Source organism: Brassica napus, chromosome A3 (genome assembly GCF_020379485.1).
Source record: "Brassica napus cultivar Da-Ae chromosome A3, Da-Ae, whole genome shotgun sequence".
In the NCBI taxonomy this organism is placed as follows: domain Eukaryota; kingdom Viridiplantae; phylum Streptophyta; class Magnoliopsida; order Brassicales; family Brassicaceae; genus Brassica; species Brassica napus.
The window spans coordinates 10,828,915-10,854,619 of record NC_063436.1 but is presented as its reverse complement, the minus strand read 5'-3'; the positions used below and the strand labels follow the sequence as shown (position 1 = coordinate 10,854,619).

Below are 25,705 nucleotides of genomic sequence, written 5' to 3'. Positions count from 1 at the left end.
AGTGACAAAGAGACTGCTAGTAGCCTTCTGCTGTCGGCCGGATTCAATTCATGTTAGAAAAAACTATTTATAATTTTTGGATTCTCACAAAGAGGTGAAACCATTTTTTATCAAAAAAGAGCTATAAAGTTTTGAAAGATCCAAAAAAATCAAAACAGGATGAAGTCATACAATCCATAGAGTTTTTTTGACAAAGTACAATCCAGAGAGTTAATCATTCACAATCCAGAGAGTTAACCATCATAACTGTACTGCTTATGATCTCAACAATCTTTTTGGTTATATTATGGTGGATGACTCGTTCGCAATCTTCGTGTAACCCATTATTTTTACACATATTGATTGATCGCATGTTTATTTCCATAAACCCATCGACTGTAAGATTTTTTATTTTCTTATAAAAATATATTTTGGTTATATTATGGTGGATGATTCGTTCGCAATCTTCGTGTAACCCATTATTTTTACACATATTGATTGATCGTATGTTTATTTCCATAAACCCATCGACTGTAAGATTTTTTATTTTCTTATAAAAAGATATATTATTTCTCCTTTAGTTTTTATTTTATGAATTGCATATTATTTCAATTTATATCCTTCTTAGGAAATTAGCTACACATGGTCTGTGAGACATGAATATGTATTACTAGTACTTATTTATTTGCTAAATATATTTATGATTTGTGTATAGGATTAAGAAAAATGTAATACATCTATGGAGAAGAAATATCAAAATGGCTGGAATTGAATCGTAAACTTAAACTTAGATTTATATTAATCGAATTTGAATAGCCAGATAGTGGACCCAACCAATGGCTCACATGGTACCAATATTTATAGTGAAATATGCGACTTTTCTTCTTCAGGGCCGCCTTGGCTCACATGGTGCCAAGACTTATGTGACATATGCGACTTCACTTCTTAGGGCCGCCTTTAGGAAACCCTAGACGAGTTAGCTACTGGTCAAGTAACAAGATAAGCTAATTTTTTTGTGTAACGTTAAGTTCAAAAAAATTGTGAAACGTAAACTACTTTTTAAACGTTTACTAATGTACCAAGTTAAAATGTCAAAACGTGAAGCAAATGGTTGCATCATAAGTCGATGAATAAAATTGATAGAATTTGGCATTCTTCTGAATATTACCATTTAAACGAAAAAGTGGAATTTTTTTTTTTGTAACTGAAAAAGTGGAAATATTTCTTCAACTTTTTCTGAAAAAACTGGATTTTTAACAAAATCTAGCTCCTTTTTTTGTTATCATGCTATTTGTTAGAAGAATGACAAATCGTTCGTTCATTCGGCTGAAAACTATATAAAACAACCTTTAAATTGAAATTTAGTACAATTAAAAAGGCACTTCTTTGTAATACCTAAATCGTTCGTTCATTCGGCTGAAAACTATACAAAACAACCTTTAAATTGAAATTAAACTAAATTGTACATATAATATGAGAGTTTCAAAAAAAGATTGATAGGTTCTTACAAAGAAAAAGACCAAAATTACAGTTTATTGTGTTTTCACCTAATTAATGGCTCCCTTGTCTCAGAAGGAAGATGACATCAAATCCTAGTGCTCAAAATTGCAAGAAGAGGTAGGTGTTCTGCCACTTTGCCCAGTACAGAGTCTCGAGAACCAGTTCAGATTTGTGTCGGCTATTTGCTCTATAGAGTTCGTACAAACATGAATTAAATAGATTAATAATACATCAACTTATATTGTTCGATCATTTTTTAAAGCAACTTATATTGTTCCATCATATGCAAAATCAAATAAGTTATCAAAACAAAAGATATTTAATTTTGTAAATTATAAAACAAAAGTGAGAAACAGTAATACTGTAATACATAACTATCTTGTTTGTAAAAGAAAATTGAGTTCTCTCATTCATAGACCAAATCCAAAGTATTTATCTTGGGCAAGAGCAAGACTAAACGCGCGTCAAACTCGTTTTACAAATACATAAATATATATTTAAAAATGCTATTATAGATAAAACAACTTTTTATTTACAAAAGTAAATGACAAAACTACCCAACATTTATCCCTATATATAGCTCACACCCTCTTCCTTCCCATCTACAATACAATTACACAAAACATGGCTCTCACAAAATTATCCTTGGTTCTTTTTCTTTGCTTCTTAGGTTTATACTCAGAAACCGTCAAGTCTCAAAACTGCGGTTGTGCCCCAAACCTGTGTTGCAGTCAGTTCGGTTACTGCGGTTCCACCGACGCTTATTGTGGTACTGGTTGCCGATCAGGCCCTTGCAGAAGCCCTGGTGGAACCCCTTCTCCCCCTGGTGGTGGATCAGTTGGTAGCATTGTGACACAAGCTTTCTTTAACGGTATTATCAATCAAGCCGGTGGTGGTTGCGCCGGGAAGAATTTCTACACCCGTGATTCTTTCATTAACGCCGCAAATACTTTCCCAAACTTTGCCAATTCGGTTACTAGACGTGAAATTGCAACCATGTTTGCTCATTTCACCCACGAGACTGGACGTAAGAATCACTTTCTCTCTTCGCTTCCTTAATATATTAGCCATGTAAACAAAACATGGTCAGATATAACCGTTCCTCAGAATAATATATTTTACCGACCAAAACTAAAATTTAGTTTTAAGTTTATGAGCAATGGAAAAAAAAAAAAAATCTTATAGAAATAACAAAATTTGTGTATATACATCTAGTCTCCGTAATCGCCGATTCTAATTTTTAAACAAGAAAATACAAATAGAATACTCTACATATTGTCAAAATCTTAGGCATGGATAATCTCTAAACGTTCGTTTAAAAAAAAAAAAAAGATGCTGATTATATAACACGTAAAACCAGTATAAGACATAAGAATAAACCCTCGATTATTGAAAGAAAAGAATAATAAACCTTCGATATAATAAAATGAAACTGATATGACGTGATCTCAATTAGTTGGAGTGATCCTAAAGCAATTTATTTTGACAAGTATCCTAAAGCAATTCGTTTCATGTTTATCTTTATCCACTATAGATTTCTGCTACATAGAAGAAATAAACGGAGCTTCACGTGACTACTGCGACGAGAACAACAGGCAGTACCCATGTGCACCAGGCAAAGGCTACTTCGGTCGTGGTCCGATTCAACTATCATGGAACTACAACTACGGAGCTTGTGGCCAGAGTCTCAACCTTAACCTCTTAGGCCAGCCCGAGCTAGTGAGTAGCAACCCAACTGTCGCTTTCAGGACGGGTCTGTGGTTTTGGATGAATAGCGTAAGACCGGTACTAAACCAAGGGTTTGGAGCCACCATTAGAGCCATCAATGGAATGGAGTGTAACGGTGGGAACTCAGGTGCGGTCAATGCAAGGATTAGGTACTATAGAGACTATTGTGGACAGCTTGGTGTGGATCCTGGTCCTAACCTTAGCTGCTAAAGAGTTATTCGAACAAACACGCACACACGTGACGTGGGAAGTGATGGAGAAAGTTGAAGTTATGAAATAATAAATGAGACAATAAAGTTAAATCTCATATATATGCTCCTATGTGGCTATGTTGGGTCTTAGTGTTCCCTGCGTCACAAGCAATAAGTAGTTGTAATAATGTTGTGAAAGTGATTTTCTTTTAAATGTACTGCGAAGTGAATGCAACATTAATAGATGCCAAAAATAACAGTGATTTTAGTTAAGAATGATTGGTATAATTTTAGAATGGTGCATCTGTAAAATAACAGTGGTGTTAGGGATATTCAGTAAAAAGTCTATAAATTAATAATATTAGAATTATGATATTTTATTAATTTATAGAAAAAATATTTTAGATTTATATATTTTTCAATTATGACTTTATATCAAATAAGAAGAAAGATTAATTTTAAGGTATATATATTGATTTATTTTATAAATACAAATTTTTTATTCGGTTATATGATGTTAAGAAACTATGTGTTTTAGGGGGTTATTAGAATGCGGTGTAACTTTATGATTATGGATGTAGAATTTAATTAATATATTTATTTGTTGTAAAGAACTATGTGTTTTGCTCTAGAAATTAAATTTTTATACAGTCATATTTTAATTTTATAAAATATTTTTGGCTATAGTTATTTTAAGAAAAAAAAAGTTAACTGGTTGATATAATATGGTTTTAGATAAAATTTTGGATTTCTAGATCATCTATTGTTACAACCAATCCACCCCTTAAATGTAGACTAAATGTAGGTTTAGAATGAGAAAACTAACACTAAAATATTTGAAAGTGTTTAGAAAAATTAAATTTGATTTTATTGTAAAGAAAAGAAATATTCATTTTTTCCTACAATCAAATTGAAAGATGTATGCATGTTTCACATTTTATTCATAAAACATTTTAAAGCGGCAATTATGCATGTTTCACAGTTGTATGAATAACTTTTTTATATATTATATTTTAGTATTTATCGTTATATTCTTTTAAAACTATTTTGATTAAATTATTTTAAGGTGATTTTTATAATATTTATAATTATATTTTACTTTATATTATTGTATTTCTTACAAATATTATATTTAATATCTTTTGGATACTATGTTTATTAATTTATGAATCTATCATAATTATACTTAATTATTAATAATGTTATAGACTAAAATAAAAATTACTAATTCTTTTTAAAGTAAATTTAAGGATGATTGTTGATTATCTCCTGGTTTTGAAAGATGTTTCTCTCTAAAATAAGGAGGCTTGCTAGAGTCTTATATACCTCTAAATTGGAAAGAGTGTTTTACCGTTTACACTGTAATGATGATGTGTGCATTTTTTAAAGTCAAAATGATGTGTGTTTTATTACGCCAATAAATAATGTGTAGGATGGATGAGACCAGGCTCAATGTTAGTTTGTCTACTCTTCAGTGGCAAGGTTGTAAGTTTTGGGAAAATACTTTCAAATATCAAACAAGTTATATGAGTTTAAAGTCCTTTTTAAAAATTCATTAATATTTCTATATCAAAAATTTTGTATTGGAATTTAAGAAGTGCAGTTTATAATTATTTATATCGGATAATACAAATAAATTTCTGGATCTTTAGTATGAAACAAAATTGAATCGCAAATATATAGAAGATTTTTTTTAATTTTACCATACATTAAATATTATCTTCTAAATTTATCTTTAAAGGCTAACCACTTTTATGAATATTTTATATTTGTGATAAAGGGACTAAATTAACCCTACTAAATTATCTATAAAATGATAAATGTTTAAGAATAATTTAAAAAACATATATAGAAGTTTATAAACTCAATCTAAATTCCTAAGTACTAAACCTCAAAAATATAATTATAAAACACTTAACCTAAATATTAGAGTATTTTGGATTGAATTTATTTTAAAAAATGATAGCTAATTTATGTTATTTCAAACAATTTTTCTATATAAAATAATGATACAACTAAACAGATTTCCATGTAAAAAGAAAAAAATTTACTAACATGAAAAAGTTACATAAGTTACATCAACACTGTAATATAGTTTAAAGATTTAAATTTTACTGTTATTTAAAATAAACTAGGTTAAGACCCGCGCCTTGCGCGGGATGAACATTATATATATATATATATTATTTTATATATTATATGTTTATAACATATTATGAAATAATAAATATATATTAAATAATTAAAAAGTCATTATATACTACTTATATAATTAAATTGGTGCGAACATATAAATAAATTTTATAAATCGAAAAAATATTTTTTCTATTTGATATGATATATAATTAAATTTAAATGATAGTAACATATATATGGTATAATTTTGATATTAATATTTGTTAGATGATGCTTTTTGCTCATATTTTTTTATCATTTTTATCTGTTATAGCAAAAAGTCTAACTTAGTGATAACAAAATTTTCACAGTGGAATTAATGGTTTAAGTAATTTATAATATTTTTAAAAATTAAGTTGTCAATATTTTTTCAAATTTTTTATCAAAAAAATGTTCAAAGTAAATTTCAAAATTAAGATATTTATGTATTTTTATATGGCATATAGTTTAATTTAAAATAATACATATATTTATATATCTTTTATTTTTGATACTTATTAAATGAGACTTTCAACTTATATTATTTTTTAATTATTTGTATCATATCGTTACAAAAGTTTTAAATCATAGATCACAAAATTTGAATGTGAAACTTTGAATAGTTTTAGTAATTTATACTCTTTTATAAAAATTCAAAATATAATATATAAATAATCTTTTTAATTTTTATTATATAGTTACTATGATTGTTTAATTTATTTTAATAGCTTAAAATTAAACAAATATAATTATAATACACACTTATTTTTATCAAATCTTTATTATTCAAAATCATTAATTGTCATATATACTTTAGCCACATTAGGCAATTTCGAAATCTTATTTAAGGAAATAATGAAGCACATTAATAATGTATTTATTGTGGTTTAATAAAAAGCTTATTATATATTTAGATGGACCAACCTATTTCTCTAAGGATTCTAAGAATCATTCTAGTGATGACACGTGGCTACAAAAAAATGTTGCAATGCTTCTCAAATAATATATAGGAGATATGAAAGTCAAAACGAATTTGTACGACATTTATTTTTAACTTTAAATCCATTTTACATCGAATAATTAAAAAAATTGATTTATGTATAAGGGATTGACTAGTCTTGTTGGTTTTAAAATAAAAAACAATAGTCTTGTGGATTTAAAAGCATAATCATAAAACAGTCAACCATAGTGGTCAAAAATAATTCATAATGTGGATTTCGATTAAAAAAAAATTCCAATGTCTTTGCTGCGAATTTAACCATTTCAGTTGTAACGTGTAAGTGCAGTAAATGTCGATGACATCCGCCTATTAACTTTGAAAATTAGTTAATTCCTAGACATTATTCGAAAAGGGATTAGCATTTTTTTTTACTATTATTTTCTCGCACAAAACGGATATGACTACTAAAATGATGACACATTTTATGATTAAATATGACATAAACAATTACATTTAATGTTGATTTATATTTTTAGTAATTTTTTTAGAATATGATAATAATTCATACATTATATTTAGGGCAATTCTTTCAAACTGTCATTTTTAAGTTTTTATCATAAAATGACCCTCAAAAAATAAAATGACCAAAATAGTCATTTTTATTTTGAAAATTTAATATTTTTTTTTATTTTTAAAATTTTTAGTTCATCCCCAAAACCCAACTCATTAACTTTAAACCCTAAGTTTTAAATTAGTTAACTCTAAAAGTATAAATGCATAATTATCCTTTAAAATAAAATTTATTTTGGTTATTTTTCTCTTTATAAATCTATTTTTGTAAAAATAAACTAAAAATTACTATCAAAGAGAATTTCTGTTACATTTAAAGTTAATTTATACATTTTGTAATTTCTTAGAAAATATGTAATAACTCATGCATGATCATTAAAATAAAAATATCAAATATTACATTAAAATTTTGAAATATTATTTATTATTTTTCAGAATCATACAATTTTACCACTAACAATTTTAAAAAATTTTACAATTGTTTTAAATATATTTTTTTAATCGTAAAACCATCGGTAACTTTTATATGTATACAAATGTTGTAAAAACTGTTTTGTTTTAATTTTTTTGATAATTATATAATTTTTTTTTGTCAACGATAATTATATAATTTAATATCAATTTTATTAATTTTATACAAATTAATTTAATATATTTAACCAACAGAAATAGATAAAAATATATCTAAGATCATAATTTAGAATATATACATAATTACATATATTCTTAAATATAATTTAAAATAAGTAAAATCATTTTTATGTTTAATTAAATTTAATTTATATTAAAATATTGATAAAATAATAAAATTTACAATATTAAAAAAATTAATATGATCTAATTTTTTAAAAATTAATATTGAAAATAGTGCAGAAAAACTCTATAAAAATATAACTAAGGAAATTATACAAATATTATTAATTGGTACTAGGAATCGTCAATGGAAAGTCATGCATTGTTAGGCCACTGACGGAGACAACACGCGTGTTTGCCCATTGGCAAGTTCTTAACACACTATCTCAAAATAAAATAAAAAATAAATGGAAACTGATAGAAAGAAAAGAGAAAAGTTTTCATAATACATATTTTCATTTGATTATTAGTTCTATTATATAAAGAAAATTCAAAGATAAGTACATAATTATTTTTATTTTTTTGACATCAAATACATAATTATAATACTAATTTTTTTTCTTTCAGAAACTGTGACTACCGATTATCATGCTCTATTAAGGGATGCTGCCTAACTTAGTCCATACTATTTTCATGCCATTGCTTTTATTGGAGAAATGGTAATTGGTTACTTATGAAAACAAAATGGTGCGCACTCCTATTTCTAATAACCATATTGTAAATTTATGATTTCATTGGCATTTTAAATGATTCAAATATTCATGACATTTTTAATGTTAATTATTCATGAAGTCAACAAATACGTAATCTAGTAATTTCCACTAAAATTCATCACTACCTAGAGGTAGGATCATGTGTAGATGCCATTCTTGTTGGTTCAAATTTGATTCATCCTTCAAATTACAATTGACTAGTCTTCTTGATTTAAATACGAATTTTTATAGAAAGTATGAAAAAACTCAAGCATAAAATATCCGTTTATATAAATATGGTACTAGGAGCCGTATGCTTTGACGTCTTGTTATGTACATCAGTACATACATGCCTTAGCATTCTAAGTTTATCCCTTTCTGCCATGGTCCCATGGATGCCAATCATGCCATCTGTATGAACAAACATAAAGAAAAGGAATGCGTGTAAACGTTATGACCTTTCCTTTAATTGGGATGGTTTTGAGGCTGCTATCTCGGGTTACCTTTTCTTGTTCTTAGGGGTGATCTTTGGAACTTTGTTCCAACTTCCAAGATGATGTTTGTGTTTTGTTCTACATCACTTGCTTTCATTCTCTTTCTAGATATGAGATTACGTACTTTGACCCAAGTAAATTGAAAAGTCATTTTTTTCTTAAACCTACACATAGACTTTGAACTTCTCTCCATAATCTATTGTTTTACTAAAAACTTTCAGGGGTCCTTTTTGCTATCAGGACATTATATTTCTGCCATTTTAATTTTTTTTAATTAATTAAGTTGAAGCTTGAAATTCTTAGTTGCAACTTGCAACCAATCAACCTTAAATCCACAGGCCAAGAAAATTTCATATTCGGAGAGAGAATGCATCACCGTAGTAGCATTGGTTCATTGCAGCCTTTAAACGATGAGAAGGGTTGAAGAAGTTAACTACTAATCAAGAGAGTCAAAATAATGGTACTGGCCCATGAAGAGCCACTTCTTGTGGAGTTAAAATAGAAATGCATCGAAGTACGGCACGATAATGGACCCAACGCTTCACATGGTGCCAAAAATTATCAAGACATGCATGTGCATTGTGCGAATTCATCTTATAAGGGCGGCTTTGGAGAAATAGTACAGATAAAGTAGAGAGATGAGAGATTCCCATACATATTTTATATTTGATTGTTTTTCTTAGGGCTGGATGTTAGGAAGTTGACTGGAGCTTACTTAAAAAAATTCCAATAATTTTTCATCCCATTATTTTTTGAGAGGTAGATTCTTATTCCATTAAATTTTGAGAAGGTAAGTAGTACACCTTTGAATTTGTGAAGTACTACTTACCCCTCAAAACATTATTTACTTTCTCATTTAGTCTCTACAATTATATATATATATATATATGTATGTATAAATAACTTTCTATATATCATATTTTAGTACACATCGCTATATTTTTTTAAAAAATATTTTTATACATTTATACTATTTATAGTTATATTTGACTCTATACTATGTTATTTTTAAAAAATACTTTATTTAATATATTTTTTCCAGAAACTTATATAAAAAGTTAGACTATATCGATCCAAATTGTTAAGGATAAAATAAAATAAATGAAAAAAATCACTATGTATTACTCCCTGAAATGACCAATCTACCCAATATCTTTCCCTATATAGAAACTCTCTCACGGCAACAACTACCTAAAAAATGGTTTCCAAAAAAATCTCCTTAACCCTTCTCCTCTCCCTCTTAAGTTTCTACTCTGAAATCGTCAAGTCTCAAAACTGTAACTGCCCCCCAAACGTCTGTTGCAGTCAGTTCGGTTATTGCGGTACCACAGCCGCTCACTGTAGTCCTACATGCCGATCAGGTCCTTGTAGAGGCAGTGGAACCTCATCTGGTGCTGATGCTGTTGGTAACATTGTGACACAAGGATTCTTTGACGGCATCATTAACCAAGCCGGTAATGGTTGCGCCGGAAAAAGATTCTATACCCGTGACTCTTTCATTAACGCCACCACTACTTTCCCTAGCTTTGCTAATTCTATTACTAAGCGTGAAATTGCAACCATGTTTGCTCATTTCACTTACCAGACTGGACGTAAGAATCTTTTTCTGGTTCTATGTCCTTTTTTTTATATATCAAGAATTTTCTTGGGTTAAATTTATACTTCTATTTTGATGACCAACATCGGTACGTCCTGATTTTGGGGGATAGGTAATTTACGAAAAAGTTAGAAAAGAAATTAATTTTGAGAGCTTATATTTATGTAAACTATTTTATAAATTTGAGAGGTAATAGGCCAATGTTACCTATGACCAGTTCGGATGACCAAGAGTGGCAAGATACAATAGTAGACTAAAGACTATGGCAACAATTATTCTTTACGTTTGCATTTACAATGGTGTTTGAAATGTACACATTATTATTAAACTACTATAGCATACAAAAGTTTGTGACAATCATTATCTAGATGTAAGAGATTCATGCATACCACAAATCTTGGATATTATAAAAATTGAGCATTTGATTTGATCTCAGTTGGTCCGTTTGTTCCTAAACTAACCACTATGTTTCGTTTGCATATCTATATTGCATAGACTTCTGCTATATAGAGGAGATAAACGGAGCGTCACGTTCATTTTGCGACCAGAGCAACAGGCAATATCCATGTGCACCGGGAAAGAGCTACCATGGTCGTGGTCCGCTCCTACTATCATGGAACTATAACTACGGACCGTGTGGCCAGAGTCTCGGCCTCGACCTTTTACTCCAGCCTGAGCTGGTCAGTAGTAACCCAGTTGTGGCCTTCAGGGCGGCTATGTGGTTTTGGATGAAGAGCGTGAGGCCTGTGCTGAACCAGGGATTTGGAGCCACCATAAGAGCTATCAGCAGTTTGGAGTGTAACGGTAGGAACTTAGGTGCAGTAAATGCAAGGATTAGGTACTATAGAGACTATTGTGGGCAGCTTGGTGTAGATTCTGGTGCCAATGTCACTTGTTGAAAAGTCTTCGAACATAGACGAGATGTGTGACAAGTGAGTGTTTTAGGTGAAATAAAAAAGAAGTTATTAAACATGTAATTATCTTGTGAAAATGAATCGAATTATAAAGTAAAATAAAGATTTGTTTTCTTACATATACGGTATCTGCTTAGCCTAGGTATATTCCAGGACCGTATAACAGCACGCGCAAGTGAAACGGTCGAACAGGACTCGAAATATAAAAATAAAAGTTTAATTTTTTAAAAAAAATATATAGATAAATTATGGTAAGAAACTTTAAAATTTTAAATATAATGTTAAGTTTAAAACTTATAATTAAAAAATTAGAAAAAATTATTAAATTTTAAAATTACTTGATAAAATGTACAATTAATAATTTTTTAAAATAGGATCTAAAATTAATTTGAGACGCCCTGGTATGTTCGCAAGAGTTGATATCTTGGTACAAAAAGATTGTATTTTTAAACGCAAGAAAATTGCATTTGATAGTAAACGAAACGGTGCGTTGTCAGATTTTTTTTAAGGAGAATAGTAAACAGTGCGGTAGTCATAAGACACGTAACCTTCTAGAAGTAATTAAACATAAGATAAAATGTCTTTGGATTGTGAGATGACGACGATTATCTGACAACGAACTTTTGGCAGTGAATTTTTAGTAGTGATTTGATCTAGCTGTAACTATTTTCATTTGGGGATCATAAATCCGTAATTATATTTATGTCATCTTTAATATTTATTTTATTGTTCTGGTTAAGATGTTTTAATTTCTTTCTCAAAGAAAAAAAACATATTTTGTCATATCTAACCCACACACACATTAACATATTTAAATATGGATTATATTAAACGACTATACTAATAAAAATCAATAATCTGTAAAACTCAAGTGAGGCCATATTTTTAGAAAACATAAAAACTGAAAACCATATTTTAGCAGCTTCTCTAATTAACAAATATATGATTAATATAAAAGTGAGCACAGATCAAATATTCGTATTTTTAGAAGTATTCATGACCCGATATGTTTCATATGAATAATCGATTATTTGATTTGAACAATTTGATGTCATGGATATCTAAAAAAATTTAGATTTTTAATCAGAAATCTGATTCGATACATACAATTTAAAAAATCTAAAAAAATCTAAAATAATATGAAATAATACTATTTATTACAAAATAATAAAACATTTACTTTTAAAAATTTCTAATAATTAATATAACAAATTTCATAAATAAAAACATTTTTAAAATGCAATATATAATATTTATATAAGTTGTACATAAAATTCTTTAAATATATGTATATATATGCATGTAAGATCAGATCGGATCCTTGTTTCTAGAAATATTTGTATTTTTGATTTGCGTTGTTTTCTACGGATATTGCGTAGGGCTGGGCAAATAAACCGAACCCGAAAATCTGAACCGAACCCAATCCGATAAAAATGAACCCGAATAGAACCGAACCCGACATATATACCAAATGGATCTTGTTTTGTGGTATTTTGGGTTATGAGTATTATCCAAACCAAACCCATACCTAAATGAACATCCGATAGAACCCGAAACATTTAAAATCACAAAAAGAACTTCTACCAAATATGATCTTAATTCCTAATATCTATCCAAAATACTTTAAGATATTATTGAACTTCTAAAATAATTATCTATTACATGAAGGTTGATGGTTGAATGTGGCGGTTGAAGCTTAAAGTTTTTAGATTTTGGTTTTGTTTTCATTGAATAATGTTTTTTATTTCATGAGAACTTAGTTTTTGTTTTATGCTTTCATTTATTTTTGTTTTTTTTCTATAAATAACTATGTTTATCTTTTATTTGATTTTGAATGATCACGTTTGATGTTCTTTTCGAACCAATTTTACTTATGTTTTGGCTATTAAAATAGGTACAAATTATGCGGTTTAAATCCAAATAACCGATTTTACTTATGTTTTTCTTGCAAAATAGGTACTAATCATGTATTTTTAAACCGAAGAACCGATTGGGACCCGAACCCGATAGTACAATGGGTTATACCGATTCTTTGAAGATTTACTAATCCCAACCCAAACATGATAGAACCCGAACCGGTCCCAAACTGAAATTTCATATAATCCGAATGGAGCTGATTTTGATAAACCCAAAATATCGAAACCCGAATGGATAAAACGAAACCTGATTGAGATCCCGAATGCCCATGCCTAATATTGCATATTAATATTTAATTTGTTTAGTAGAGTTATGGATATCTGTTCAAATCAAAATGAATAACGAATTGAATCACAATTTACAGATAATTTATTGAGTCCTAATTTTTTATTATGCTTTTATCTTTAATTTCTTCCCCATCATGCTATTACGGATGCTTTTTATTTACAAATTTTACTTACAAAAATCTATAGGCAAAACAAAGGAAGAATACTTATCAACAGTTTTGATGTTTGTGTGGAAATTTCCTTACGTAACGAAATGGTCTATAAACCAAAAAGTCTACATGAGTTGACCTTGACTTGGAAAGCAAGAAACAGTTGTCTCCCACAACGTCTACTTCACGGATCCAACAATGGTCTTTACTCTCCCTCATTGTCCCAACCAGCTTGATGTGCCATTGTCCACTATAAAACACCAACCTAATATACATCTCTAAGTCCCAAACACATACAAACAACATCAAAAACAATGGCGAATAACGCCAAATCCACAACAAAAAAACACCCATTAGTCCTTCTCACAACTCTCTCTGTCTTGATCCTAACCGTTTCCAAACCAGTGACCTCCCAAAACTGCGGGTGTGCCTCTGACTTCTGCTGCAGCAAATGGGGTTACTGTGGTCAGACAGAGGACTACTGCGGCGACGGCTGTCGTGAAGGCCCTTGCCAAGGCGGCGGTGGCGGAAACAATGGCGGTGGAGGCGGAGACGCCGTTTCGCTTGAAGAAACGGTGACACCAGAATTCTTTAACTCTATAATAAGCCAAGCAAGAGATGGTTGTGCAGGTAAAGGGTTTTACTCTCACAACGCCTTCATTGCCGCAGCTAACTCCTATCCGAGCTTCGGTTCTTCCATATCAAAACGAGAGATCGCTGCGTTCTTTGCTCACGTCACTCATGAAACAGAATGTAAGTAAATCTCATAGGGTTTTAGACATTCAGTTATTTGTTGGTTCGGTTATTTCATTTCCAAAACAGTTGTTTTATTTATTTTTGGATATAAAATATAAAATATTTATTTAAAATTAATAAAGCTCTTTTAGCTTTAGTTTATCTTGATTTAATTGGTTTATAATACATATATAACTTTGGTTGGATCTAATTTATTTATATTTGGTTCAGCTTGTATGCCACTAATAGAATTCGTTTTTGTAACCCATTTGGTTATACCTCGTTGCAGTCATGTGCTACATTGAGGAAATAGATGGACCTGCCAAGGCTGAAGACTATTGCGACAAAGAGAACACAGACTTCCCATGTGCACCAGGAAAGGGCTACTATGGTCGTGGTCCGATCCAGCTCTCCTGGAACTACAACTACGGTCAATGTGGCAGGGACCTAAACGAGAACATATTGGCTTCCCCAGAGAAAGTGGCTCAAGACCCAGCTCTTGCTTTCAAAACCGCTTTCTGGTTCTGGACCACTAATGTTAAGGGGAAATTTAACCAGGGCTTTGGAGCGACCATTAGAGCTATAAATGGTATGGAGTGTAGCGGAAGAAATCCTGCAACGGTCGAGAAAAGGATTGGATATTTCCGTGACTATTGTGGTAAGCTTGGAGTTGAACCTGGAGATAACCTCTCTTGTTAAGCTTTGTCTCACTAAAGAAACAAATGTTCGAAATATAATAAAAGTGATAAAATAAGAGAAACGTTATCATATGATACTATTGTTGTATTAGTAATGTAATGAAACGATGGATGATTTTAACTAAATGCGTCGATTTTTGGCGCAAAATATAATACGTACTATATTATTCCATGTTTTAGTTATAAAATTTTAATATGGTAACAATTTTAAGGAACACATATTTTACTTCTGTTGGCTTTTGGGAATTTGAGATTGATTCTTGTTATGAATCTAGATTCAACATCTAAAAATGGTCCAACCATCAAGAATCAAAATACATCAAGATGTATGGCTACAAGAGTCATTATAGCTTCAGAAACAAGTAACAAAAGCTGTAAAATCAATAATCTCACTAGCCGTCGAGAAACAATACTGTTGCTACTCGGCGTGTCGGGATTGTCAATCTTTGAGTTCATGACATTGTGGACTGACTCTGCCTTATTGTACCAACCTTTGGAGCCTTCTCCTGCTTTTTTGAATGAAGGTTCCAATGATGACCACAGTGTCAGGGCTTCAGTATAAAGATATCAAAGTCGGTACCGGTTGGTTTTCAGGTAAGGAACTGAAAGATGGAAATATATAGTTGAAATATATCCATCGGCCTTTGATGAGTTCGATGGATTTTATAAGACCTTCTGAAAAAAGATTCCTTAAAGAAAGACGTCTGCAAAGTCTAGAGAGATAAATTCATAGTTCAAGGAATCAAGGGTCGCGGACAAGGAGATCACGGATGCGGAAACAGAGTTGGAAGCAGCTAGGTGTATTCTTCTTCTACCACTAAAGTCAACCGAAAATGATGATTCAACTGTTTCTGGTTCTTTCATGATTCAGTTGTTTTTGTTATAACTTGTTGAATTGTATGATTTCGGTTATAGCGTGTAACGGTTTTAAAATTAATAAAATTAGAAGAAAAATAACATATTGTCATCCTCGTTTCTGAGATATTGTTAAAACGTTTCAAATGTCGCAGGTTGCTGCTAACTATGTGGCTTGTTCCATCAGGGAAAATTGTCGTTAGGCTTTCTCAGTCCTGGAATAATATTAGCTGAATGGATCTACTATAATCAACTGGTCACATTCACCCAATTGCAGTTCTCTGGAGAAAGGTCTACCGTATCTGTCTCGCGTTGGGTCGTCTGGACAGGTAATCATCAAACTGCTTCTATCTACATAGGGGCCAAAAGTAATTTTGTGATACTGTTTAACAGGTAATCAACGGACTTGATGAAGGAATCTTGAGAAATGAAAGCTGGTGGCAAACACAGACTCTACATTCCAGGCCTGTAAGTTCTCATCAAGATACTAGTAATTTAGGAAACTAGTATGGTTCTCCTCTTATATATTTGTTTCGTTGTAGACACAATACAGCAACACATGAAATCATTTGATATTTTGTGTTCTTATCGCAAACTGAAGCGAATTCATGTCAATATCACATATGATTATATGAACATGTCGATGACTACAGAAACTAAACGCAACAAACAATAATTCAGAAGTGGATTTAACTAATATTGTCACTAACAAAGGAAAAACTTGTTTTTGAATAAGTAAAGATCAGACCATGTTAAATAAGTAAAGAGGTTGTGTTCCTAGGCCCTTTCATCCCTTAGTGCAAAGATCAGACCATGTTAAATTTGGATTCTTATATTTTTATCAGGTAATTTTGCTTAGACGAACTCACTAGTGGTATATATGTTATTGGATTTTTTATCTTTTTTTTTTCTTTTAAAGTTTTGATAACCTTGTAAAAATAATGAATACATTAAAAAAAGATAAAAGTTTTAATCACTATACCAACTCTTTGCCCTTCTTTGGTAAAGAAAAACTTTTTATTAGAAACAAGCACAACTAGTACAGCTATATATCCAATCTCAAAATCTTAGTAAAATATGGATTAAACTCACTGGAGATAACGAAGAAGAAGACAGCGATGATGAACACTGACTTTGTTGTCTTTCCCATTTTCTCTCTATTCAGATATGTCTCTCACTCGAAGTTATGCTGTTATGTCTAAGTGGCGTCTACAGTACTTGTCGTGCTATTCATCTTTTAAAGACCTTCAAACCCACTAGGCTTTTAAGAACCGGTTCTTAGCATTTTTAGTTAAAAATTAAAAGTTAAGAAACAGTTTTTTAACTTTCGCTAAGAATTCCATTTTAAGAATCCTGGTTTAAATCATTTTCAATTACTCCAAATTTTATCCGACTGTAGATCCCATAATGTATTTAATTTTTCAGAAATATCAAACGTATATAAGGAGACCGAACATTTGACAGAACAAACCAAACAACATCAATTCATGATGCATACAAGATTCAAACAACTCTTTTGAGTTTTTTTACTGTTAACTGATGTTAAAGTATAATTACAGAAAACTAATTAGTGTAAGTCGTAGTAGTTCTCTTTATTTATTTTATTTATTTCCCTTATTAATTAAGTTACTACTTGGACCATTGGCCTTTATTATTACACAAACCATGATACATACAAGATTCAAACACAAGGCGTCTGCGTCTTCGGCCAAAGTATGTAACGATCGCTTAGAATTTGATTTAAGGCGTGTTGCTGCAGAAATCGCATAAGCATTTCATACCAGTGCCGGCCTCTGAACGGCATTTTCCACCTTTCGCTCCCTTGTTCTGACGGCATCTCTGATAACAGAACGACGGATATATCCGAGGCGCGCAGAAGCTGAAACCCACGTCGCCTCCGTATTCTTTAAGACATTTTCTATCCTGCGCTTCTGTCTCGGGCACTTCTGCTCATTTCATATAAAGATACTTAAGAAAATATACGTTACATATTGATATAGTATAACGAAATATTGCATGCGATCACCAAGAGGGCACCATGAATCCAATGAACCAGTTTTTTTTTTTTTTTACAAAATGAAAAATACAAAGTTAGTAATTTACCAAAGATAACCAGACAGAGGATGAAAAATATGGCGAGGGAAGAAACTGACTTCGTTGTCATGGCCATCTATCTCTCTCTACTCTCTCGCTTTACACTATTTCACTTTTTTTCTCCGGACTTAAACGTATGTATAAATATGCTCATACTCTGCACTTGTCGTGGTGATATGCTATTTGTATTTATTTTGAGGTTGTAATGAAAAAAATGGCATGCTAAGACACGAGTCACGTTAGCTGTCTGTCATCATGAAAAAAACAAAACAATAGCGTGGCTCGGAGGACTGAGTCAACTTGGGATTGACTCGGAGGGCAAGTGACCCATCAGATCATTATAGGGGACTGGAGAGAGGAAATATTTTGATTCTTGTGGGTGGCAACGGAGAGGAGCCGGCATTATGTGGGATAGACACATCAGATGTTGATGCAGATAAGTATTAATACCTTATTGTTTATTTTATTAATTATACTAAATTTAGATCATTATCTTTATTATTTTAAGGTTTTATGATTTTATTATGTATAGCGGTCTAGACTGAAATTTGTATTCAGTTTTTATAATTTGATTAAGAAAAATTTAGAGTTCTCTCTTTATTCTTTGTTTTCGGTTATAACATTGATGTTCTCAACGAATTTAAGAATACATTGATCTTAGGCATTTTTAGACTAAATAAAATCTTCGTGACTAAATCATATATAAAACAATTTATAATTAAATATTAATCAAACATTTTTTGTATAAAGATATTGCTAAAAATTTTAATACTGAGTGTTTAAAAATTTTAACACAATAATAAGCATAAAATTTTTTATCATACATAAATAATTTGATGTTTGATTTAAATTTTTTGAAAACATAAATAATAATTTATTATGCTAGTTTTTGAATTAATATGACATAATTAATAAATATTTGTAAGAAAATTATATCTGTTGTGCCGACAAAACAACAAGTAGATACATTATTCGAATTACGAACAACTAAACTACATTAATTCAAACAACTCTTCTTTTTTTTTTTACAACTAATTGATTTCAAAGTATAGTTACAGAAAACAAAGTCGTACGTCTCTTTATTTCATTTCACTAAATTCATTAGTTACATTGCTTACTTGGACCATTGACCCGTATTATTAAACAAACCATGACATGACACATAAGTTTCAGACACAAGGCGTCTGCGTCTACGGCCAAAGTATATGTAACGATCGCTTGAGAGTTTTATTAAGGCTTGTCGCTGCAGAAATCGCATAAGCACTTCATACTACCAGCGCCGGCCGCTCCTGATTGGCATCTTCCACCTTTGGCTCCCTTGTTCTCACGGCATCTTCGATAACAAAACGACGGATATATCAGAGGCGCACAGAAACGGAAACCCACGTCGCCGCCGTATTCTTGAAGACATTTTCTATCCTGTGCTTTTGTCTCCGGCAACTCTGCTTAATTCATATAAAAGAAACTTTTAAGTAAATATTATCAGTACATATAACCGAAGGTCCGAACTTGCATGCGATCACTAATATACATATCATCTGAACTCTATGAACCAAACGTCCTTAAATAGTTTTTACCTATGATAACTAGAAAGAGGATGAAAAGTATGGCGAAGGAAGAAACTGACTTAGTTGCCATGGCCATCATCTCTCTCTCTCTCTCTCTCTCTTTACGTTATTGTTTCACGTTGGATTTAACGTATGTATAAATGGATCCATGCTATCTTGTCGTGGTGCTGTGTTATTAATCTTTGATTGTGGGGACAACATGAAAGAAAATTGTCATGAAAAAACCACGAGTCACATTAGCTGTCATCGTGAAAAACAAAACAAAAGCGTGCATGACTGGGAGAGCTGAGTCGACTTGGGATTGACACGGAGGGCAAGTAACAAATATGATCTTAGCACATTAAAAAAGGCGCACGTTTGCTTCTCTCTTAGTCAAAGTATCACCAAAGCTTATGTTATTACAGAAGTCATACTTTCATATTACACTTACTTTATCGTTATACTCATTTCACATTCACTATTACCCAAACCAGGACTAAAACTTGTGCAAGAGCATAACAAAAGAGTATTCAAACATTGCGGCCATCAGTGTTTTAGTGATCGCTTAGAAACTGTGACTAGGATTGATCGTTGCAGAAGTCACGTAAGCACTTAGCATTACTGCCTTCTCCCCAACGGCATCTTCCACCTTTAGCCCCTTTTTTGTGACGACATCTTATATAACAAGCACTCCCCATCTTGCGCTTCTACCTCTGGCACGTCTGTTAATAAGAAAAGAACATAGCATAAATTTGCTCTGATCACAGAGAGTTAGTAAACAGAAAACAAAGTGTAATATGAAGTTAATTACTAACAAAATCTCTGTTAATAAACTTACCACTATACCAGAGATAACTAAGAAGACAACAAAGATGGTAACGGGTTTTATGATTTATCGCCTTTGCCATTTTCTCTGTGTCTCACTTTTGGTTTGTCTTTTCATATGTAGTTGAACACTTGGTGTTGGTGCTATGCTATGTATCTTTAGAACCAAACCGTTTTGCTTAGTGATATAGAACCGAAACACACCAAAACTAATTTTCCAAGAGTACAACATCAGTAACTTGCCTTAGACATCAAACTTCTTATTCTCTGGTTTATATAAAAGGACAAACATATACAGTATCCTGACTCCACTATGCCAAAACTGTCTTTATCCCTCATACCTTTTCTTATAAGCAAACTAATATATGGAGAAATAAAAAACATTCTTTCACAAGGGATAACATAACTGAGCAGTAGATGCTATAAGCCTGTTCCTAGGTAACAGTTGCTGCCGGCAGAACTACCTATAGGCGCAGGCAGATCACGGACCAGGAACTTCACCGTGTGTTTTCCCATACCATATAATATCTCCAAGCACTCTTGGAGATCAGAATCTGTAACCAGCATCACCCATTCTTCTTCATCGTCTAAGTACTTGAGTTGAAACGACTCTTCTTGCAGTTTAAACCGTTTCCTAACTTCTTTGTACAGCTGAGAACACCCAAGCGACGGCTCGAACTTGAAACGTATTGTGTCTTCTCTGTAAGTAGCTTTTACAGTGAGCGTTGTTGATCCACTCTCGCTGCTGTTGCTTTTCTGTGTTCTAACTTGGTTACTATCGTCCATGGAAGTAGATGAGCTTCGTAGCATAACTGCACCTGAGCCATTTGATGAACCTGACATGCTGCATGACATGGACTGGTTAGGTTCGTTGATACTGCCACTGCATCTGATTGCCTGAGAGCTTAAGTTGCCATTAAAGCCAGACTGTTCGGCCATCCAAGCCCATTGCTGACCACTAGCATCAACCTCCACGAATGATCCTGCACAACCAGAAAGTGGCTTCAGATTGTAGACTTGTAGTCTCTCCATCTAAAGCTTATGGTATAGAGATTTTGTTACCGTTTGCGATGATATCCTCCTCTAACTTGATTGCATTGTCGACTGATTTAGCTTCCAAGAGCTCAAACGAAGTATCTTGAGCCGTATCTTCCTGACCTCTAACAGGATCCTTCTGGGTATCAAGTTCTTTGATAAAAGGGCAAACTGCAACGAACTCGCCTGTGGTCGAGTCAAATTTCAGTCCTCCTTCCACACCTTGGACAGAGTCAAGCACCGTCTGTATTTTCCTTAGTGACCTGTTCACTTTGTTTATCTTGCGAGATGGCCACCTCATGATCCCATGTTGTCTGCATATCCGTTTCAGTGTAGTGGGACAAACTGCAAGATTAGATTCAAAGTCGAGCGTTAGAAAACGTTTGTCTGGTAATGGAAACGCATCCATCCTGAGAGAAACTGTGGAAATCTCACCACCAAGGCTTTTTGCAGCATCCTTAAGACTCCCAGAAAAATGTTGTTGGAGAACACTTAAGCTCACATTCTTCTCTGTTGTACTTTTCTTCTTCTCTGGTGTTCTAGCTTTGCTCATTTCCTACAAACAAAAAAAAAACTCAGTGCTCAATTTAGTAAGCTCAGTTCACAATATCTATAGAATAACCAAATTGCATCACATACCTGCTCATAAGTGCCTTGAGAGCCTGTACCACTGCTATCTTTATCAGAGGACATATCCGAAAATATATTTCTAGTAGAGTTAAGTTCTGAATCTGATAACATTGTCTGGAAGTTTCCTGAACATGCAGTCAGAACTCCAGTTTTACTCACTTCTTTTTTAGCTTCCCCTATATCTGAAACGGTTCTAAGAGTTCGACAAATTCTCTGCATAGTACCGGAAAGGCTGTCTAATAGAAGCTGTTGCTCCAAGCTCCCTTTCATACTTACAGGCAAGAACAGTTCAAGTATGTAATCATCTTCACCAGTGTAAGTGCTCCTCAGTTTTATAGCAACAGCAGCATTCAGACCGTACTTTCGAGCATGCTGAACAAGAGGGTACTCACTGATGTCATAAGCCTTCACATCAGAAGAAAATAACGGCTTGTTTGATACGAAAGCTCTGCCAACAATTCCTTCTTTTTCTCTTAGACAATGCTCCAAACAAACGTGCACAAAGCCTTCCATCTCCGTATCATTCACATAACAAGCTGTTTCCTCTACGCAAAGAACACAACTTTCACCTGATTGATTCTTTCCCCCCTTGCCGTAACTACAAGGAATCCAGGCTAGAGCTAAAGGCAGCCTGTGTGCGTGACATACTGCTCGGAGAACATCTTGTATTTCAGCTAAAGCGTCTCTTTGATTACTGGAGAGGAACTGAAAAGCAGACATACCATTAGATTGAGGCATAAAGTGACGATAAATAATGGGTTGTATTTTACATAGTAAGCTATTGTTTGGTTCAGATGTTACCTGAGGGCGAGGGCTCGCTGATGTCCGTAAGTTTACAGCCTGAAAAGTAAAAAAAAAAAAGAAAACATGAATCTCTCTGCTAATACAGGGAATCAGTAACTGTATTTTGTAACCTCAGGTCGCAACCAGCCACAACATACTGTCTACAGAGCTGCCCTGGAAGCTTTCAATGACAAAGGCAGAAGACTCGGGCAGTTCTTAAGCCAACAAAGATTTGTCAGACCCTAAATCAAACTTGCATAAAGTTTAAAAGTTGTTTTATGCACTTGCTGCAAAAGACATCAACATCCAGATTGTTTAAGACAAGACTGACACAAGTTATCTATTTTCAAATGGTTTTCCCTAGAATGTTTGGAAGAGCCTAGAACTCAACCAAATTAAATCTACTCTTTTTGCTTTTGACTTGGGACTTCTACTAGCTAACATGTGTTGATCTGATGAAAATAATGTTCAGTGAAAGCAAAAATACATATAAGTAAAGAGAGGGAATATGAATCAACCTGGAGAGCACGGCAGACAGAGTCCATCTCCGTATCAAAATTAGGCTTTTCCTTGGAAGTGACGAGCTCCATGACGGCACAACAAGTTGTCCCAGAAGCTTCAAGGATAGGTATAGCAATGGAACCACGGACTTCATTATCTATTGCATGCTTCATACGCAGATACTCATCCGTCTTGTAATACACAACGTTTGACGTCCACTCAGGTACTCCGGAGATGAAGACACGGCCAGGAAGACCCGGGAAAGAACACTGATTTGCTTCAGAGGCAAAAGTGAATTTCCTCGAGACTTCACGGTACTGAGACAGCCTCGGGTCAAGCAAATAGGCCTGATCACATGTACTGAGCACGTGCTGGTCTCCTATCTTAATAGGAGTCCAGACTTGAGCTAAAATGCCCTCTCCTGAACCTGAGGACTCTAAAAACAAGCTTAGTGCCTTGAGCATCTTCTCATCTAGTGAGTGGCTCAAAGACCTAGGGATAGTACAGTTCATCAAGTTGGGAAAACCATTCTTCTGGTTAGCCACCCTGCGCCGTTTACCACTTAACTGAACGCTATCTAAGGAGTGATCAAACTGAGAGATCATTTCCTGTAGTGACGGTCTTTCTTCACCATAGTAAGAGCTTTCCATATCATGAAATGAACGAGTAAGACCTGGTAAAGTAGCAGCTCTCAGCTCGGGTGCATGAGCTGAAGTGATAGCTCCAAAAGGCATAGACTGAGAGGTCGACAGACCATATTGGGCGAACAAGACATCACTCACGGAAGGGCTGTTACACCATGTGGAGAAAGAGTCGAAATTCACAAGCTCAGAGTTGGAAGATGAGTTAAACATATCGTCAGAGATCAAGCTCCTAACACCAGAACCAAAGCTGAAACCATCCATCTCTTCTGGTGAGATATCTTGATAACCAAACACCTTGTCTCTGGAAGAAAAAGGTTGTTCCATAACGTTGATGATTAGCTGACCAAAACAACAACAACAACAAGTATTGATCTTTATTCAAAATATTCAAAGAAAGGATCTTTCAATTGAATCTTACAAAGCAAAGAAGGATTCTTGAAAACGCCCTCACGTAGCAACTTTAGTAAATCAAACCTCCATCAGTACCCTACAACATAGAAGACGTCACAAAATCAATTCAAGAAACTGTTCCCAATAAGTACACAAAAGAACTTTGAAACTGGCATGAAAGCCTCAAACTTTTTTTTTTAAATCTTAAAAAGGGGAAAACTTTCAAAGAGGACAAAAGTCACCGCAGCAAATAAGAAAAAAAAAAAGCCCAAAATTCAACAAAAAAGCGAAAATCAGCACCACATTTCTTAGCAGACAACACCTAATTGCAAGTGTCCAAACTTGCACTTTAGTAAGAGACCAAAGTTCTGAGTTTTCGAACTCAAAAGGGAGACGACACTACCACGAGTGGTCTTCCATGAAGAGAAATTACGGCGAGAGATTAAAAAAAAAAACAGAGCTTTTTAAGCTAAAAGTAGAAGGTTCGGTTTGTTGCCATTAACAGATATTGCGGGGGAAAAGACTTACGCTTTAAGCAGTGGAGGAAGATACTACTACATCAGCAGAGTGATATATGGCCGCTTACATTTAATGGAATACTCGTAAGCTTTGCAACGAAAAGAATAGACTTTTGAATCGAATCGCTCTCTCTCTCTCTCTCTCTGTATCTTGAGAGCTTGTGTGCTTGCGTAAGCAACAGAACGATGCGTTTTGATAAGAGTTATCCACGTGTGACGACGTGAAAGGAACTGGGACTGATATTTCTTTTTTTATCCAAAATTAGATAAACCTTTTAATTTGGGAATCCTTGGACGCGGTGTCTTCTCATATGTCAGTGTATGTTTTACAGAACCGACAATTACTATTGTTAATAAAATATATAAATACTAGGGTCGGTCCGCCCGGGCCTACGGGCGGGATGTGATATATTGTCTAATGACTAAGAATTAAGATATATATTTTCTCAATGAATTTTTGTATGTTCATTTGTTTGATAGTGTGATAAATTTTACTGGTTAGTCATGTTTACACCAGTTTATGAGTGTTATTATTTCGACTATTAACTTGGACGACCATTTTGGTTCTGAAACAACAATTATTGCATCAAACAATCCATTGATCTCTTGATACTGGCGTCGACGAAATGTGGAAGGATACATGGTATCTATGGAGGTCAGCTGAATCCTAGGGATTAGAACCCGTTCCCCAACATCTTTTTCGGT

At 32.9% G+C, this 25,705-nt stretch overlaps 6 protein-coding genes across 12 annotated transcripts; 3 read left to right on the top strand and 3 right to left on the bottom strand.

Annotated features, from left to right (window-relative positions):
- Window positions 1-2,084: 2,084 nt before the first annotated feature.
- Window positions 2,085-3,648, top strand: LOC106388328 (basic endochitinase CHB4; the record flags this gene model as incomplete). Its single annotated transcript, NM_001315926.1, is given in 2 exon segments — window positions 2,085-2,506; window positions 3,014-3,648. Coding segments are annotated over 2 exon segments (807 nt in total). The 3' UTR covers window positions 3,418-3,648.
- A 5,725-nt stretch (window positions 3,649-9,373) lies between these two features.
- Window positions 9,374-11,511, top strand: LOC111215094 (endochitinase At2g43580). Of its 2 annotated transcripts, none has more exons than XM_022718317.2 (2): window positions 9,374-10,335; window positions 10,974-11,511. In XM_022718317.2, exons 1-2 carry the CDS (start codon window positions 10,080-10,082, stop codon window positions 11,375-11,377), a joined length of 660 nt encoding a protein of 219 aa, XP_022574038.1. In that variant the 5' UTR covers window positions 9,374-10,079; the 3' UTR covers window positions 11,378-11,511. The 2 variants fall into 2 exon arrangements, with proteins under 2 accessions (XP_022574038.1, XP_022574037.1); XM_022718316.2 differs by having other exon boundaries at window positions 9,544-10,473.
- Window positions 11,512-14,011: 2,500 nt separating this feature from the next.
- Window positions 14,012-15,350, top strand: LOC106388327 (endochitinase CHI). Its single transcript, XM_013828377.3, has 2 exons — window positions 14,012-14,498; window positions 14,770-15,350. Exons 1-2 carry the CDS (start codon window positions 14,060-14,062, stop codon window positions 15,177-15,179), a joined length of 849 nt encoding a protein of 282 aa, XP_013683831.2. The 5' UTR covers window positions 14,012-14,059; the 3' UTR covers window positions 15,180-15,350.
- A 2,269-nt stretch (window positions 15,351-17,619) lies between these two features.
- Window positions 17,620-18,292, bottom strand: LOC106386368 (defensin-like protein 2). Its single transcript, XM_022718319.2, has 2 exons — window positions 18,137-18,292; window positions 17,620-17,979 (listed from the first exon to the last, which is right to left on the bottom strand). The coding sequence occupies exons 1-2, from the start codon at window positions 18,201-18,203 to the stop codon at window positions 17,774-17,776; spliced, it is 273 nt and encodes a 90-aa protein (XP_022574040.2). The 5' UTR covers window positions 18,204-18,292; the 3' UTR covers window positions 17,620-17,773.
- An 887-nt stretch (window positions 18,293-19,179) lies between these two features.
- LOC111215388 (defensin-like protein 193) lies at window positions 19,180-19,801 on the bottom strand. 2 transcript variants are annotated; one of them, XM_022718872.2, is made up of 2 exons: window positions 19,705-19,801; window positions 19,180-19,569 (listed from the first exon to the last, which is right to left on the bottom strand). In XM_022718872.2, the coding sequence occupies exons 1-2, from the start codon at window positions 19,772-19,774 to the stop codon at window positions 19,358-19,360; spliced, it is 282 nt and encodes a 93-aa protein (XP_022574593.1). In that variant the 5' UTR covers window positions 19,775-19,801; the 3' UTR covers window positions 19,180-19,357. The 2 variants fall into 2 exon arrangements, with proteins under 2 accessions (XP_022574593.1, XP_022574591.1); XM_022718870.2 differs by having other exon boundaries at window positions 19,180-19,572; window positions 19,705-19,780.
- Window positions 19,802-20,738: 937 nt separating this feature from the next.
- LOC111197782 (protein NLP8) lies at window positions 20,739-25,206 on the bottom strand. Of its 5 annotated transcripts, XM_022718324.2 has the most exons (8): window positions 25,011-25,206; window positions 24,511-24,579; window positions 23,466-24,431; window positions 22,966-23,004; window positions 22,174-22,869; window positions 21,970-22,090; window positions 21,562-21,879; window positions 20,739-21,482 (listed from the first exon to the last, which is right to left on the bottom strand). In XM_022718324.2, exons 3-8 carry the CDS (start codon window positions 24,414-24,416, stop codon window positions 20,920-20,922), a joined length of 2,688 nt encoding a protein of 895 aa, XP_022574045.2. In that variant the 5' UTR covers window positions 24,417-24,431; window positions 24,511-24,579; window positions 25,011-25,206; the 3' UTR covers window positions 20,739-20,919. The 5 variants fall into 5 exon arrangements, with proteins under 5 accessions (XP_022574045.2, XP_022574041.2, XP_022574043.2 ...); XM_022718320.2 differs by having other exon boundaries at window positions 21,562-22,090; window positions 25,011-25,198; XM_022718322.2 differs by having other exon boundaries at window positions 21,562-22,090; window positions 23,466-24,393; window positions 25,011-25,184.
- Window positions 25,207-25,705: the final 499 nt, after the last annotated feature.